General features: G+C 43.9%; 1 protein-coding gene, 1 long non-coding RNA gene and 3 other non-coding genes across 5 annotated transcripts; 1 reads left to right on the top strand and 4 right to left on the bottom strand.

Moving 5' to 3' along the window:
* Positions 1-4,096: 4,096 nt before the first annotated feature.
* LOC139537895 (uncharacterized) lies at positions 4,097-7,035 on the bottom strand. Its single transcript, XR_011667613.1, has 7 exons — positions 6,709-7,035; positions 6,081-6,162; positions 5,755-5,797; positions 5,471-5,530; positions 5,199-5,216; positions 4,905-4,961; positions 4,097-4,374 (listed from the first exon to the last, which is right to left on the bottom strand). It is a non-coding gene; the product is annotated as an uncharacterized lncRNA (long non-coding RNA).
* LOC139538104 (small nucleolar RNA SNORD65) lies at positions 5,045-5,119 on the bottom strand. Its single transcript, XR_011667675.1, has one exon. It is a non-coding gene; the product is annotated as a small nucleolar RNA SNORD65 (small nucleolar RNA).
* LOC139538105 (small nucleolar RNA SNORD65) lies at positions 5,320-5,394 on the bottom strand. The gene has a single exon (XR_011667676.1). It is a non-coding gene; the product is annotated as a small nucleolar RNA SNORD65 (small nucleolar RNA).
* LOC139538106 (small nucleolar RNA SNORD65) lies at positions 5,614-5,688 on the bottom strand. The gene has a single exon (XR_011667677.1). It is a non-coding gene; the product is annotated as a small nucleolar RNA SNORD65 (small nucleolar RNA).
* Positions 7,036-9,965: 2,930 nt separating the features above from the next.
* On the top strand, positions 9,966-14,372 carry LOC139537904 (guided entry of tail-anchored proteins factor CAMLG-like). Its single transcript, XM_071339787.1, has 4 exons — positions 9,966-10,283; positions 12,111-12,586; positions 12,744-12,809; positions 12,941-14,372. Exons 1-4 carry the CDS (start codon positions 10,145-10,147, stop codon positions 13,139-13,141), a joined length of 882 nt encoding a protein of 293 aa, XP_071195888.1. The 5' UTR covers positions 9,966-10,144; the 3' UTR covers positions 13,142-14,372.
* Positions 14,373-14,526: the final 154 nt, after the last annotated feature.

Raw genomic sequence — 14,526 nt, 5'->3', positions numbered from 1 at the left:
CAATTTCATAAATATGTCAAGTGCAGCGTCTGGTTGCTCCTCATTACACACCACAGACCAGCAACTATTCTTTACATCAACAACATAGGAATCACTACAAAAGTTCTTGAATGACCTCTTATACACCATATTAGGCCCAGTCTTTGGAACTTTAGTTTTCCTAGATGAACTACAGGTAATTTGGAAAGTTTTCAGACCCCTTGACTTTTTCCACATTTATGACAATTAAATAAGTATTCAGACCCTTTACTCAGTACTTTGTTGAAACACCTTAGGCAGCGATTACAGCCTCGAGTCTTCCTGGGTATGATGCTACTGTAACAGTATAGCTTTAGACAGTCCCCTCGCCTCGAACCGGGCACGAACCAGGGACCTTCTGCACACATCAACAACGGTCACCCACGAAGCATCGTTACCCATCACTCCACAAAGGCCGCGGCCCTTGCAGAGCAAGGGGAACCACTACTTCAAGGTCTCGGAGCAAGTGACATCACCGATTGAAAGGCTATTAGCGCACACCACCGCTAACTAGCTAGCCATTTCACATCCGTTACACTACAAGCTTGGCACACCTGTATTTGGCAAGTTTCTCCCATTATTTTCTGCAGATCCTCTCAAGCTCTGTCAGGCTGGATGGGGAGCGTCGCTGCACAGCTATTTTCAGGTCTCTCCAGAGATGTTCGATGGGGTTCGAGTCCAGGCTCTGGCTGGGCCACTCAAGGACATTGAGATTTGTCCCAAAGCCACTCCTGCGTTGTCTTGGCTGTGTGCTTAGGGTCGTTGTCCTGTTGGAAGGTGAACCCTCACCCTCGTCTGAGGTCCTGGGTGCTCTGGAGCAGGTTTTCATCAAGGATCTCTGTACTTTGCTTCGTTCATCTTTCCATCGATCCTGACTAGTCTCCCAATCCCTGACGCTGAAAAATATCCCCACAGCATGATGCTGCCAACACCATTCTTCACCGTTGGGATGGTGCCAGCTTTTCTCCAGATGTGATGCTTGGCATTGAGGCCAAAGAGGTCAATCTTGGTTTCATCAGACCAGAGAATCTTGTTTCTCATGGTCTGAGAGTCTTTAGGTGCCTTTTGGCAAACACCAAGTGGGCTGTCATGTGTCTTTTACTGAGGAGTGGCTTCCGTCTGCCCCTTTAACCATAAAGGCCTGATTGGTGGAGTGCTGCAGAGATGGTTGTCCTTCTGGAAGATTCTCCCATCCCCACAGTGGAACTCTAGAGCTCGATCAATGACCATCTGGTTCTTGGTAACCTCCCTGACCAATGCCCTTCTCCCGATTGCTCAGTTTTGCTGGTCGGCCAGCTCTAAGAAGAGTCTTGGTGGTTCCAAACGTCTTCCATTTAAGAATGGAGGCCATTGTGTTCTAGTGGACCTTCAAAGCTGCAGCCATTTTTTGGGTACCCTCCCCCAGATACGTGCCTCGACACAATCCTGTCTCGGAGCTTTACGAACAATTCATTCAACCTCATGGCTTGGTTTTTGCTCTGACACGCAATGTCAACTGTGGGACCTTATATAGACAGGTGTGTCCCTTTCCAAATCATGTCCAATCAATTAAATTTACCACAGGTGGACTCCAAGTTGGTGGACTACAAGAAACATCTCAATAATTATCAATCAATTCCGAGTCTCATGGCAAAGGGTCTGAATACTTAAAACCTCTTAAGTATCTGGCCCTTTTCAGTTTTTGCCTAAAATGACATACCCAAATCTAACTGCCTGTAGCTCAGGACCTGAAGCAAGGATATGCATATTCTTGATATCATTTGAAAGGAAACACTTTGAAGTTTGTGGAAATGTGACATTAATGTAGGAGAATAACACATTAGATCTGGTAAAAGGTAATGAAACAAACATGCGTTTGTCTTTTTTTTGTATCTTTGAAATGCAAGAGAAAGGCCATTATCTGATTTAGGACTCTAGGCGCAATTTAGATTTTGTCCACTAGATGGCTGCAATGTGTGTGCAACGTTTTAAACTGATCCAATGAACCATTGCATTTCTGTTCAAAATGTATCAGGTCTGCCCAAATGTGCCTAATTGGTCAATACATATATTTTCAAGTACATAACTGTGCACTCTCCTCAAACAATAGCATGGTATGTTTTCAATGTAATAGCTACTGTTAATTGGACAGTGCAGTTAGACGAACAAGAATTTAAGCTTTCTGTCCATATAAGACATGTCTATGTCCTGGGAAATTCTCTTGTTCCTTACGTCTTGCTAATCACATTAGCGCACGTTAGCTCAACCGTCCCGTGGGTGGGACACCGATCCTGAAGAGATCCATAAGAGGTAATCCAATTTCAGAAGTGCCGAGCCCTCCTGTTGTTTGACCCTACATGGACTACGGCAGCGTCAGCTCCCGGTAGCTGTCGCAGAACGGTCGGAAGTAGGCTTTTTACGTCCTGTACTCATGCTACAAGATATACAAGATAGCACAGGGGTTTTGCCCCAGGAACCAAGATGTTGATTACCATAGACCTGCCAATGACAACAGCTGGTTCTTTCGCCTTGAGTGGTTTCGCAAACCCCTTGAGGACCGAAGGGCGATGGCGCCCGATGGACCCGAACTAGCTTTAGTATCCATTGTGGATGATGAATGACCGGAGTCTTAGCCCCCAGGGAATAAGGCACCGGAACCTCTTGATCTAGGGCGGAGAAGCCATTTCTAGACCCCTTTGGGAAGGGATCCCTGCAGAGTTTCTGGCCAGTCGGCTGTGGAGAGCCAACACGGTAGGCAACACTTCCAACAGGTCAGAGCGGCATCCGGCTACTGGGGTAGAAAATAAAAAAAGTATGCGGGCATGGATTCCACAGTAGCGTGTGTAGGTTCGCTAATTGTGTGCTAAGAGTAGCCACTTCTCCGCTGTAGTCCTCTGCAAAGGAGTATTAGCTCTTGATCCATTAGCCTCATTATCAATATGGGTTTAACTGAAACAAAATGTTCCCTAAATTTGTATTAAGCCTTTGTGCTTCATACCAGGACTCTCCAACCTTGTAGCTGGAGAGCTACCGTCCTGTAGGATTTTGAGCCAACCTTAATCTAGAGCACCCAATTCTAATAATTAGCTGGTTGATAAACTGAATCAGGTCAGATAAAACTGGGGTTGGAACGAAAACCTACAGGACAGTAGCTGTCCAGGAACTGCACTGGAGAACCATGCTCTAAACCAACAAAATTAGACAGGGGTTTGCACAATGCAGTCAAATATAGATCCTCATAATAATTAGTGGCCTGTAGGCCAAGTCCTCCCTGGGAGATAAATAATTAGTGGCCTGTAGGCCAAATCCTCCCTGGGAGATAAATTCCATAGCGTAAGAGGGGAACAGCCATCAACAGGAAGAAAAAAAGGAATTGTGTGGTAGCTCTTACAGGACTGGCCATCTTTCCTAAACCATAGGACAATTTAAAAAAAGACCAGCTTCCATTTATATTACCATATAGTGATGCAACACTATATTCCCACCAGGAAGCAGCCCCAGTCTGTATGACACTTCAATATATTTTCCATATGTTCATTGTCTGAATGTCCTGGACCATAGAAAAATATAACAAAGTCCAATGTTATGCAATAGTGCTCAATTTACCCAATTGAGGGATGCATCATAGCCAAAGGCTTAGTTGCGTTTGTGCAACGATAGCATACCTGAATATTGAGCCAATCCCAGAGCTGTCAGCTCATCCCCTTGTCTGCTGGGCTTGATGTTTTTCCTTTAAGAAGTCTTGAGCCTCCTTGACAGTGTAAAACGTTTAAGGTCAAGATGAATTTCGGCAGGTTTAGCTGGAATCTCACATCATTGAAGGTCGCCCTGTTTCTGCAGCTCAGCACTGAGCTGTGTGTAGATGCAGATCCCCTCATTCTGCTGCGAGGTGAACAATTTGCCATTTGACTTCAAAACTGTCGATTTGTACAATCCTATACCAGGGCCATGCAATGTTTATCAGTGGCATGGGAAACATACCATTCTGACAACTCCTGCACTCATGTTGCTGATCAAGTCATTGCTTACCTGACATCCATATAACAGTCAAAGGATTATTTCACATTCATGCACAAGTTAACTGCAGATAAACAAAGACCAGGGTTAAAACCTATTTATTGAAGTTCAAAGAATGAGACTGTCTCTTCTATAATCACAGACAAAAAACACCATTACTCAGCAAAACCTCAAAATAAACGAAGCAGAACACACACAGAGAAAGGAAAACAATGCACACTGCTGCTCATGCTCCCAGGTGATATTTATTACAACAATGTTTTGAGCTTTAGGTCTCCATGTCTCAGGTGGGTCCCATATGGGCTACCACACAATTCCTTTCTTCCAGTTGATGGCTGTTCCCCTCAGTGACATCACTTCCTGAAACAAATATATATAACAGTTTCACAACATTAACATTCAATGTATCAAAATATTTGATCAGATATTATGTAATTTACTACCATACAGAACAAACAATTCAATTAAAATCAAAGACAAGTCTAAAAACTAGTCCTCCACAAGCAGGGTCTGTACCATTATTTTACCGTCATGTCAATAGAATTAAACAGTCCTAAAAAAGAAAACCTTGAGGAACTGCAGTGAGATCGTAGACCATCAGCAGTAATACGTCAAGTCCTATCAGTCAGGTACTTATGGAACCAGTTAAATACTGCTTTACCCAACCCATTAGAGGAGTCTATGCAATAAGGAACGATCAACAGTATACGGCTTTAGAGAGATCACTAAAATGATCAGCACAATACAGTTTATTATCCATAGTTTTTACTATATCATTTAAAGCCAGGGCTGCTGCAGAAATTGCACCCTGAGGATAGTAGAATGGATATGTAAAATCATTGTTGTTGATCTTAACACTGGCCTCTAGTGGTAGTTCTGTGTCAAGTTACCAGAGTAAGAAAGGAAGCGCTGACCATCTTGGAGACTCAGGCCACTTGGAAGAGAATCTGAAAATGTTTGAGTATTGTAAGAGTTAATTCCCATTTTATCACATTGAACTCAGGTCAAGTCAATAACTGCCAATTGATGCGTTCAGAAAACCGAATATCACCACTAAACAATCTGACGGTAATTCCAGCTATTTTCAGTTTAGTATTCATCATTACCACACCAGGACACGTAAAGAAACTCATACAGCTTAGATATAGAATAGGGTTTCATAGATTGTGAAAGTGACCACTCACCTGAAGGATAGATGAGAGCTGAGAATCAGCAAGGGGCAACCAAACAGACGAGGAAGACGGAAAATAAATAATAATTAGTTGAAAGAAACCTAGAGCTGTCAAATTAAAACATGCTCAAATGTTTCAGAAACCCAAATGTCACCACAATACAATCTGCAGGTAATTCCAGCTATTTTCAGTTTAGTATTCATCATAACATAAACACAGGCAAGTATTCCTTTCTTCCAGCTGACCAAGCTAAGGCAGCTTGAGCCCAGAGGGAATGTCCTTACCTCAGTCTACATATCCAGTTCAGGGAGACCTTAAAAGGATGTTATTCAAAGGGACACCACCTGAAAAGTAGAGAATCTAAGATTACAATATGTGAAAAATGTACTAATGTTATATAGGCAAGTTCGAATTCACTGCCAGTCATGTTCAGAAAACCGAATATCACCACTTTAAAATCTGACGGTAATTCCAGCTATTTTCAGTTTAGTATTCATCACAACGAGACTAGACAGAGAAGATAAATGTCAAAGTGAAGTCTAGTTAGAAGTGGGTGTGGTAGTCTTACCTTGAGTCTCCGAGTCATCAACTCATTGGGGGCAGTGTCACTCCTGTTCAAAACAATCACAGGGGGTTAATGAGCATCTATATGAAAGCAATTATCTCCTGAACATGGCTGAAGTTCTCGTAACACAGCTGTTGCTCAGAAGTCGTTAATCATCAGCTGTTGCATCAAACTCTTCCTATTTAAGCTTTCATCATCGACAGCTGTGGCCATGGTGCCTATTCAAAATCATTGATCAGAGGACACCAAATCATTTAAATTAAACAAATGTGCCATTGAATACCCAACTAGACATAACTAGTCAGGCCTCAATAGCCCGTTGAATTTACCAGCCATGTGCAGTCAATGGTACATGCTCCAGTTCACTCCACACTGGCCAGGTCCAGAAGGAGTGGTCTCCCGAATCTAGAACTGATGTACAATTTGGTTAATGCATGAGGACTAACAGGACTTGCATTTAAAAAATATGTGGGCTAGCTAGCTTAGCCAACTAAACGATTTAAGATTGAGTTGAGTTGCGACTAATGGGCGGACTGGAGTTCGTCCAACGTCACAAAAATGACGTTTACAAAAAACGACTGACTTAAGCGCCCAAAGAACAGGCCGCAATTACAGACATGTTTGTGTAATTTCGGGATATGCTTTGGGTGCTGAAATCAGTAGTTGTTAACTTCCATTTTATGTAACGTAGGAACGCCAGTTCGACCACACTAGTCGCCCCTCAGCTCAATCATATAGCGTGGAGTTCAGTTTAATCGGCTACAGTTACCTATGCTAATTTCCATTGCGTAAACTGGTTTTCCGTGTATCAGATGGATAGCAGGAAAACTAACAGATGGCTAACAGTTAAGGAATCTTCGTCTTACTAGAAGATCACACCCACAAATTGTCAAAAATCGACCACGTTAGTTACGCATTATCAATTAATTCAGTAACATCCACGCCAAACAGACTTACCCCGGCATGGTTTACGCATCTCCAGTGCCCCACGTGCATGGTTCTGCAAGGCCCAACCCTCCACAACTACCAATCTAGCTACTTGGAGCTAACGTTAATGACCAGTTCAGGAGCATTGCAAGACTCAAGTGGCAGCAGTGTACCAATAACTAACGTTAAACACTAATGAAGCATTTCTAAGATATAACTTCGACATTGAGAAAGACGTCTACAGGTCGATCACAAGACTAATCGAATGAACGAGTATGTGGCTGGCCAGTCCATTGCGCTATATAAACTATCTTGGTACATTCAAGAGAACTGGGGACTCGGGAAAAACGAGCTCAGAATGGGGAAAAAAAATCTCAGGATCGTGACGTCAGTGACCTTCATGTCAGAGAAATTGGAGTTATTGGATGATGGCGCTTTCAAGACAACTGGGAACTCGGAAGAAACGAGGTCAAATCACGACGTAGAAAGAGTGACTTGGAATTCCGAGTTAGATGACCATTCAAAATGATTTTTCCCAGTCCGAGCTCATATTATCCAGAGTTCCCAGTTGTTTTGAAAGCGGCATGACGCCCGAATTTACGACTAGTAATTCCAAATTGGATGACCGTTCAAAACAAATTTTTCCAGTCAGAGATCGTTTTTATTAGTTCCCAATTGTTTTAAACGCACTGAAGTCGGAGGTTGGAGATTCCCGAGTTCCGAGCTAGGTTGAAGTTCCAAGTTGTCGAGAACGCACCATTGGTCTCCGGGCATTATATTGAGAGGGTGATGACACGTTCACGTACTAATCGAAACTCGGACATTTCTGACTTGGAAATTCGTTGAAGAAACATGAGCTCTGAGTTTCCCACTTGAAAGTACCAGAATCGACTAATAGTAAGCTCCTCTAGTCTGTAGGTGAGGAAGGTAGGGAGTCTGTAGGCTGGGGAGGAAGGTAGGGAGTCTGTAGGCTGGGGAGGAAGGTAGGGAGTCTGTAGGGTGGGGAGGAAGGTAAGGGAGTCTGTAGGCTGGGGAGGAAGGTAGGGAGTCTGTAGGGTGGGGAGGAAGGTAGGGAGTCTGTAGGCTGGGGAGGAAGGTAGGGAGTCTGTAGGCTGGGGAGGAAGGTAGGGAGTCTGTAGGGTGGGGAGGAAGGTAGGGAGTCTGTAGGCTGGGGAGGAAGGTAGGGAGTCTGTAGGCTGGGGAGGAAGGTAGGGAGTCTGTAGGCTGGGGAGGAAGGTAGGGAGTCTGTAGGCTGGGGAGGAAGGTAGGGAGTCTGTAGGCTGGGGAGGAAGGTAGGGAGTCTGTAGGCTGGGGAGGAAGGTAGGAGTCTGTAGGCTGGGGAGGAAGGTAGGGAGTCTGTAGGGTGGGGTGGAGGGGAGGGAGTCTGTAGGCTGGGGAGGAAGGTAGGGAGTCTGTAGGGTGGGGTGGAGGGGAGGGAGTCTGTAGGCTGGGGAGGAAGGTAGGGAGTCTGGGAGGGAGTCTGTAGGCTGGGGAGGAAGGTAGGGAGTGCGATGACATAAGAATAGCGCGAAGTACAAACCCTCATCTCCTGAGTACAAACCAAGTGGAGTTACCTTAATTTACTCTCTTACATTTACATTTAAGTCATTTAGCAGACACTCTTATCCAGAGCGACTTACAAATTGGAAAGTTCATACATATTCATCCTGGTCCCCCCGTGGGGAATGAACCCACAACCCTGGCGTTGCAAGCGCCATGCTCTACCAACTGAGCCACACGGGACCACGTGAGAACCGTAAGGATCTCGAGGTGGAGTCAGCCGGTAGTAATGATTGCTCTGAAGTTGAGCCTGACCAAGATGAGGTCGGCCTTACCTGTGGCAACAGGTGTGGCGGAGACTTCCTAGCTTTGCCCCGATGAACAAACCAGAAATTATTATGGACCGTTAGGAGTGAGATTTTTGCAGAAAGTGGATCCATGTTTATTTGGCCGACACATATGTTGTGTGAAGCTGGGTGAAGAACAAACTGGGAACTATTACATTTGTCAAAGTCTCGGGGAAATGGAAATGTGTTGATTTTTTTTGTGCATCGTCCGTCCAGAGGCAGCAGGTGCTCCGCATCACGTGTTCCTGTGTCGTGCTCCGCTCTCCGGAGCAGGGCGTCGCTCAAAATAATGATCAGTGGGGTGGCGTTGAGATCATAAGATGAGAAAGAATATTACTGGTGTTTGTGATGCCCAGCATTTCGTGAGATGCAGAATCTGTGGAAATGGTGGATACCCTGTTTGTCTTGTTGAGCTTTGATATGGAGTTTCTACCTGCTAGTCTTTAACCGAGCAAGTCAGTTAAGAACAAATTCTGATTTACAATGACAGCCTACCCCGGCCAAACCCTAATCTGGACAACGCTGGGCCAATTGTTCGCCGCCCTACGGGACTCCCAAACACAGCCGGTTGGGATACAGCCTGGAATTGAACCAGGGTCTGTAGTGATGCTTACTAGCACTATCATGCAGTGCCTTAGACTGCTGCGCCACTCTCCGAAGTGCCCTGTTCGAGAGAGACAAGTTGAGATTTCCAGAGTTTGAGTGGGGAAGAAGGTTTCATATGCTGAAGCAGTAAGGACAGTAGAGGATAGCCAAAGGGTGAGGGATTCAACTGGTGAGTAGGCCAGAAGGGATGAGTTTTAGTAAGGTTGGATTTCTGGCGTTTATAGCCATGGTGATCAACTGCACTGCACTGATGGAGCGGAAAGCACAGAAGATAGATGAGGTAGTTGCAGCAGCAGAGAAACATTTGGGTGCGAGATTTTAGTGCAGATGATCTACAGGTAGTTTTGAGAGAAGGGGTTCCATCCTCCCAGGCCGACGGCCTGGTGTAGGATCATTTAGGCCCAAAGTAGTGGGATGGGGTGGTTGTTTTTTGGGGGGGATAGTGTATAGCACAGGAGGTTGATGACACCTTAATTGGGGAGAATGGGCTTGTGGTAATGACTGGAATGGAATTAGTTTAATGGTTACGAATACATCAAACATGGTTTCCAGATGTTTGATCCCATTCCATTTGCTCCGTTCCGGCCATTATTATGAGCCGTTCTCCCCTCAGCAGCCTCCTGTTGTGTATAGGTGAAGGGTTAGATGGTGGTGCAATTCAAATGTTTCCCCTTTTCTTGTGACTAAAATGTGCAATCCACACTCCGACCTGCAAAAGGCAGAAATACACAACACAGCACCTCGTCTGCCGGAAATTCACAACAAAAAGAAAAATCTCTTAGCAAATAACTTAAATTCATTTTAACTCGGATATTCTGAGTTTTCGGTAGGACGTGAACGCGGCATGAGATCATCAACGTGCGCACTTATACAGACAATAGGGCCCATTATGACGTGTCCCACTTAGTGTTCGCTGTTCTCTGCTGTAATAATCTAAGGATTTGTGTGCACGGTTACACAGATCAGAAAATAGTGTGTTTTATATATCAAATAATCTTAATATTTCTGAAACTATGGACGCCCCCGAAGAGAAAACGTGTCTTTCTGCTGCGCAAAGAAGAGCAGAAATTCGGAGGCGAAAATTGCTCATGAATTCCGAAGACCGAATGAACAGAATTGTGGGTTTCACCAAAGCTGAAGCTGAAAAGAACGGTAAGGAAAATCTAACTGATGGTAAATGGTTTGCTGGCTGATCAGACAAGCAAATTGCATTGCCTGTTAGTTTATTAGCTTGCATCTCTACCATCGAAACTGGCAGCTAACGGTAGCTTGTTACCATCTAAATGTTAGCTGCACAGTACACACTTACTGAGCTAGCTAGGGACCATAATGGTGCAGTGAGTTGAAGAGAAACCATGCGTCAGTGTGGAATGTACTCTAGTCATGACAATTCAGTGCCCTTCTGTAATATATAAAAAGCTTACTAATATAAATGTGCATTTTTATATATAAGTACCAGTCAAAGGTTTGGACACCTACTCATTCAAGGGTTTTTCATTATTTTACTATTTTCTACATTGTAGAATAATAGTGAAGACATCGAAATGATGAAATAACACATGGAATCGTGTAGTAACCAAAAACAAATCCAAATATATTTGAGATTCTTCAAAGTAGCCACCCTTTGTCTTGATGAGAGCTTTGCACACTCTCAACCAGCTTCATGGTTAATTTGAGCAATTGATTCAGCCAATCAGTTGTGTTGTGACAAGGTAGGGGTGATCAAGTGCATATTATGGCAAGAACAGCTCAAATAAGCAAAGAGAAACGACAGTCCATCATTACTTTGAGACATGAAGGTCAGCTAATGTGGAACATTTGTGCAGTCGCAAAAACCCATCAAGCGCTATGATGAAACTGTCTCTCATGAGGACCGCCACAGAAAAGGGAGACCCTGAGTTACCTCTGCTGCAGAGGATAAGTTCATTAGAGATACCAACCTCAAAAATCAGCAAGTAACTGCACCTCAGATTGCAGCCAAAATAAATGCTTCAAAGAGTTCAAGTAACAGACACATTGAAACATCCACTGTAAAGAGGAGACTGCGTGAATCAGGCCTTCATGGTCGAATTGCTGCAAAGAAACCACTACTAAAGGATACCAATAAGACGAAGAGACTTGCTTGGGCCAAGAAACACGACCAATGGACATTAGACCGGTGGAAATCTGTCCTTTGGTTTGATTAGTCCAAATTGGAGATTTTTGGTTCCATCCGCTGTGTCTTGGTGAGACAGAGTAGGTGAACGGATGATCTCCGCATGTGTGTTTCCCACCGTGAAGCATGGAGGAGGATGTGTGACGGTGTGGGGGTGCTTTGCTGGTGACACTGTCTGTGATTTATTTAGAATTCAAGGCACACTTAACCAGCATGGCTACCACAGCATTCTGCAGCGATACGCCATTCCATCTGGTTTGCACTTAGTGGGACTATCATTTGTTTTTCCAACAGGACAATGACCCAACACACCTTCAAGCTGTGTAAGGGCTATTTGACCAAGAAGGGGAGTGCTGCATCAGATGACCTGGCCTCCACAATCACCCGGCCTCAACCCAATTGAGATGATTTGGGATGAGTTGGACTGCAGAGTGAAGGAAAAGCATCCACCAAGTGCTCAGCATATTTGGGAATTCCTTCAAGACTGTTTGAAAAGCATTCCAGGTGAAGCTAGTTGAGATAATGCCAAGAGTGTGCAAAGCTGTCATCAAGGCAAAGGGTGTCTACTTTGAAGAATCTAAAATCATCTAAAATATAATTTGATTTAACACTTTTTTGATTACTACATGATTCCATGTGTGTTATTTCATAGTTTTGATGTCTTCACTATTATTCTACAATGTAGAAAATAGTAAAAATAAAGAAACTCTTGAATAAGATTCTGATACTGTGTATATCCAATAATAGAATCTCTGTTTGTATCTCACTTCACAGAGAAGTCTAGTTAGCCTAATCCATTAAACTGACAATGCCGTCTCATACAGGAGCGTCAAGTCTTGTCACAGAGCCTAGGTTCCATCTGGACTTGGACAGGAACAAGCCGTGGTCAGCATCCTCATCCCCAAGACTGTCTCCATTCCTCCCAGAGGCAGTAGGCAGCAGCCACCCCCACAGCGATCTTCCAGAGAGGAAAGGGTCTCCCCTGCCAGACAGCAGTGAGGTGCTGGGTGGGGGCGGTGTAGACAAGGATGTGACTCCAGGGGTCCGACACAGGCCACGGGGAGAGGCCCAGCTGGCAGCTGATGAGCCCAGCCATTCTGAATCCCCACGCAGAGGGTTGCAGAAGTATCTGTCCCGCTTTGATGACGCCATGAAGCTCAGAGGCCAACTGGCCAATGAGAATCAAGCCCAGGATGCAGCTGGCTCAGACCCAGAAGAGTTGGACTCCTTCAGGCTCTTCAGGCTTGTCGGCAGTGTCCTCCTCGCCATCTTTGTCAGAGGTTTTGTCTGCAAGTATCTGGTGAGTCGGATCAGAAAAGTGTTGCATCTTCCCTTGAGGTTTTGGAATTTGTTCAATACAACTGACCAATTCTGTCTTCGATTCGGCTGCACTGATTGTGATATGAGAGTAGACCTGTAGCAGTTCACTAACTAGGCTATTCTCTTTTCTTTTGCAGTCCATATTCGCACCATTTCTCACCCTCGAACTGGCCTACATGGGGTTGTACAAGTATTTTCCAAAGGTTTGAGATACGTCTACACCGTTACTATGTAGTGAATGGAGCACAGCTATAACAAATGGGTCAGATGTATGTAGTCATTATCCTGTGCAGTATTATTATACATCCATAAACGTGTAATAACTTTCCACCAGGTTGAGAAGAAGATGCAGACCACAGTGCTGACCGCCGCCCTCCTGCTGTCTGGTATCCCCGCTGAGGTCATCAACCGCTTCATGGACACCTACAGGAAGATGGCTGACGTCTTCGCCGACCTCTGTGTCTACTTCTTCACCTTCGTCCTCAGTCACGAGATCCTGCTGTTGGTTAGTTCAGAAGAGACCGATACTCCCTGATGGACTGGAGGTCGCCGTGCTATGGCGCTGGCAATGTCACCCCCTCTGGGTGACAAGAGGGCATGACCCCTGATAGTGATCCTTCACCCTACCTCCCAACCATGTCCCATCCTGAGTCAGTACACCCCATAGGGGAGGGTGTTCGGAGGTGCAGGGTCCACAGGTGGATAAGAGAGGAAGACAGAACTAACTGGTTGAACAAGGTAACATAACATGCATTTGTGTTCTGGCCCTCTACTATCCAGTAAAACAACACATTTCACTGCACCTTTCTGTTGTATATTAAACATCTTACATATGAATCTTGTCCATAGGAGCTGCTTTAAGTTACTGTTTAAGTAGCTCCCTACAGTGTTTACATAAGGGGTTCAGTTACTTTGCGATTTTGTTTGTTTCAAGTTAATTAATCTATCTCGTATGGAAGACAGGAGAAGCACTTGTCTTTTTTTTTTGAATGTTTTTTTTGCACCCTTTTATGCTTAAAGACATTGTTGACTTTATCTGTACATGTGCAAGCTCTTATTAAAAGAGGTCAATTGTGTCATCTGAACTAGGAGAATAATTGCTTAGGATTGTCTTTTTGGAACGTGTGTTTTGTCACTGCTATTCAGTGTTGGGCGGTGGGGTCTTATTAGCTTGTATATTATCTGTGCTGAATAACTCTGATTTGTGGAAATGTCATGTATTGCTCTCCTAGTTATCCCAGCCTCACTAATACTGTCTTTCTGTGGCATGCTACATCATCTGTTAATTAAACAACAAAAAATGTATTTAACAAGGCAAGTCAGTTGAGAACAAATTCTTATTTTCAATGACAGTCTAGGAACAGTGGGTTTAACTGCCTTGTCAACTCGGGGATTCGATTTAGCAACCTTTCGGTTACTAGTCCAACGCTGTAACCACTAGGCTACATGCCTCCCCAAATCCTACATGGCATCCAAATTAAGTTATTCAGTTGGTGTGAGGCTTTTTTTCTTTTCTTTGTAACTTCATTGGTGTGATTTTGTTTGTCAGATCGACTTGATTAATTTTCATAATTTTGAAAATTATAATTTTGTTAAGGGTAAATGCTTTATTCATGCTTTATTTATTGTATGTGAAATATTGAAATCAATATCAAACACAAAGATAAAGAGATGGGAATGTTGCATCTTATAGTGGTATTTAAGTTCTGCTAACAACATGCTGTAATGAATATGCTGTGTTAAACAAATAAAACCTTGGAACATTTCACAATTGTTTCTGGTTGATTTTTAGATCAGTCATTAAACTCCTAGATGTAGGCAGTGACCTTGTACATTTGGGTTTATGTCAACTATGTCTGATGTTTATGCACTAGGAGAGTAAATGCTAATCTTTTTTTCAACTTGTACTAACAATATTTC

Source organism: Salvelinus alpinus, chromosome 13 (assembly GCF_045679555.1).
Source record: "Salvelinus alpinus chromosome 13, SLU_Salpinus.1, whole genome shotgun sequence".
Classification (NCBI taxonomy): domain Eukaryota; kingdom Metazoa; phylum Chordata; class Actinopteri; order Salmoniformes; family Salmonidae; genus Salvelinus; species Salvelinus alpinus.
This window is presented reverse-complemented; position numbering and strand designations above follow the sequence as displayed.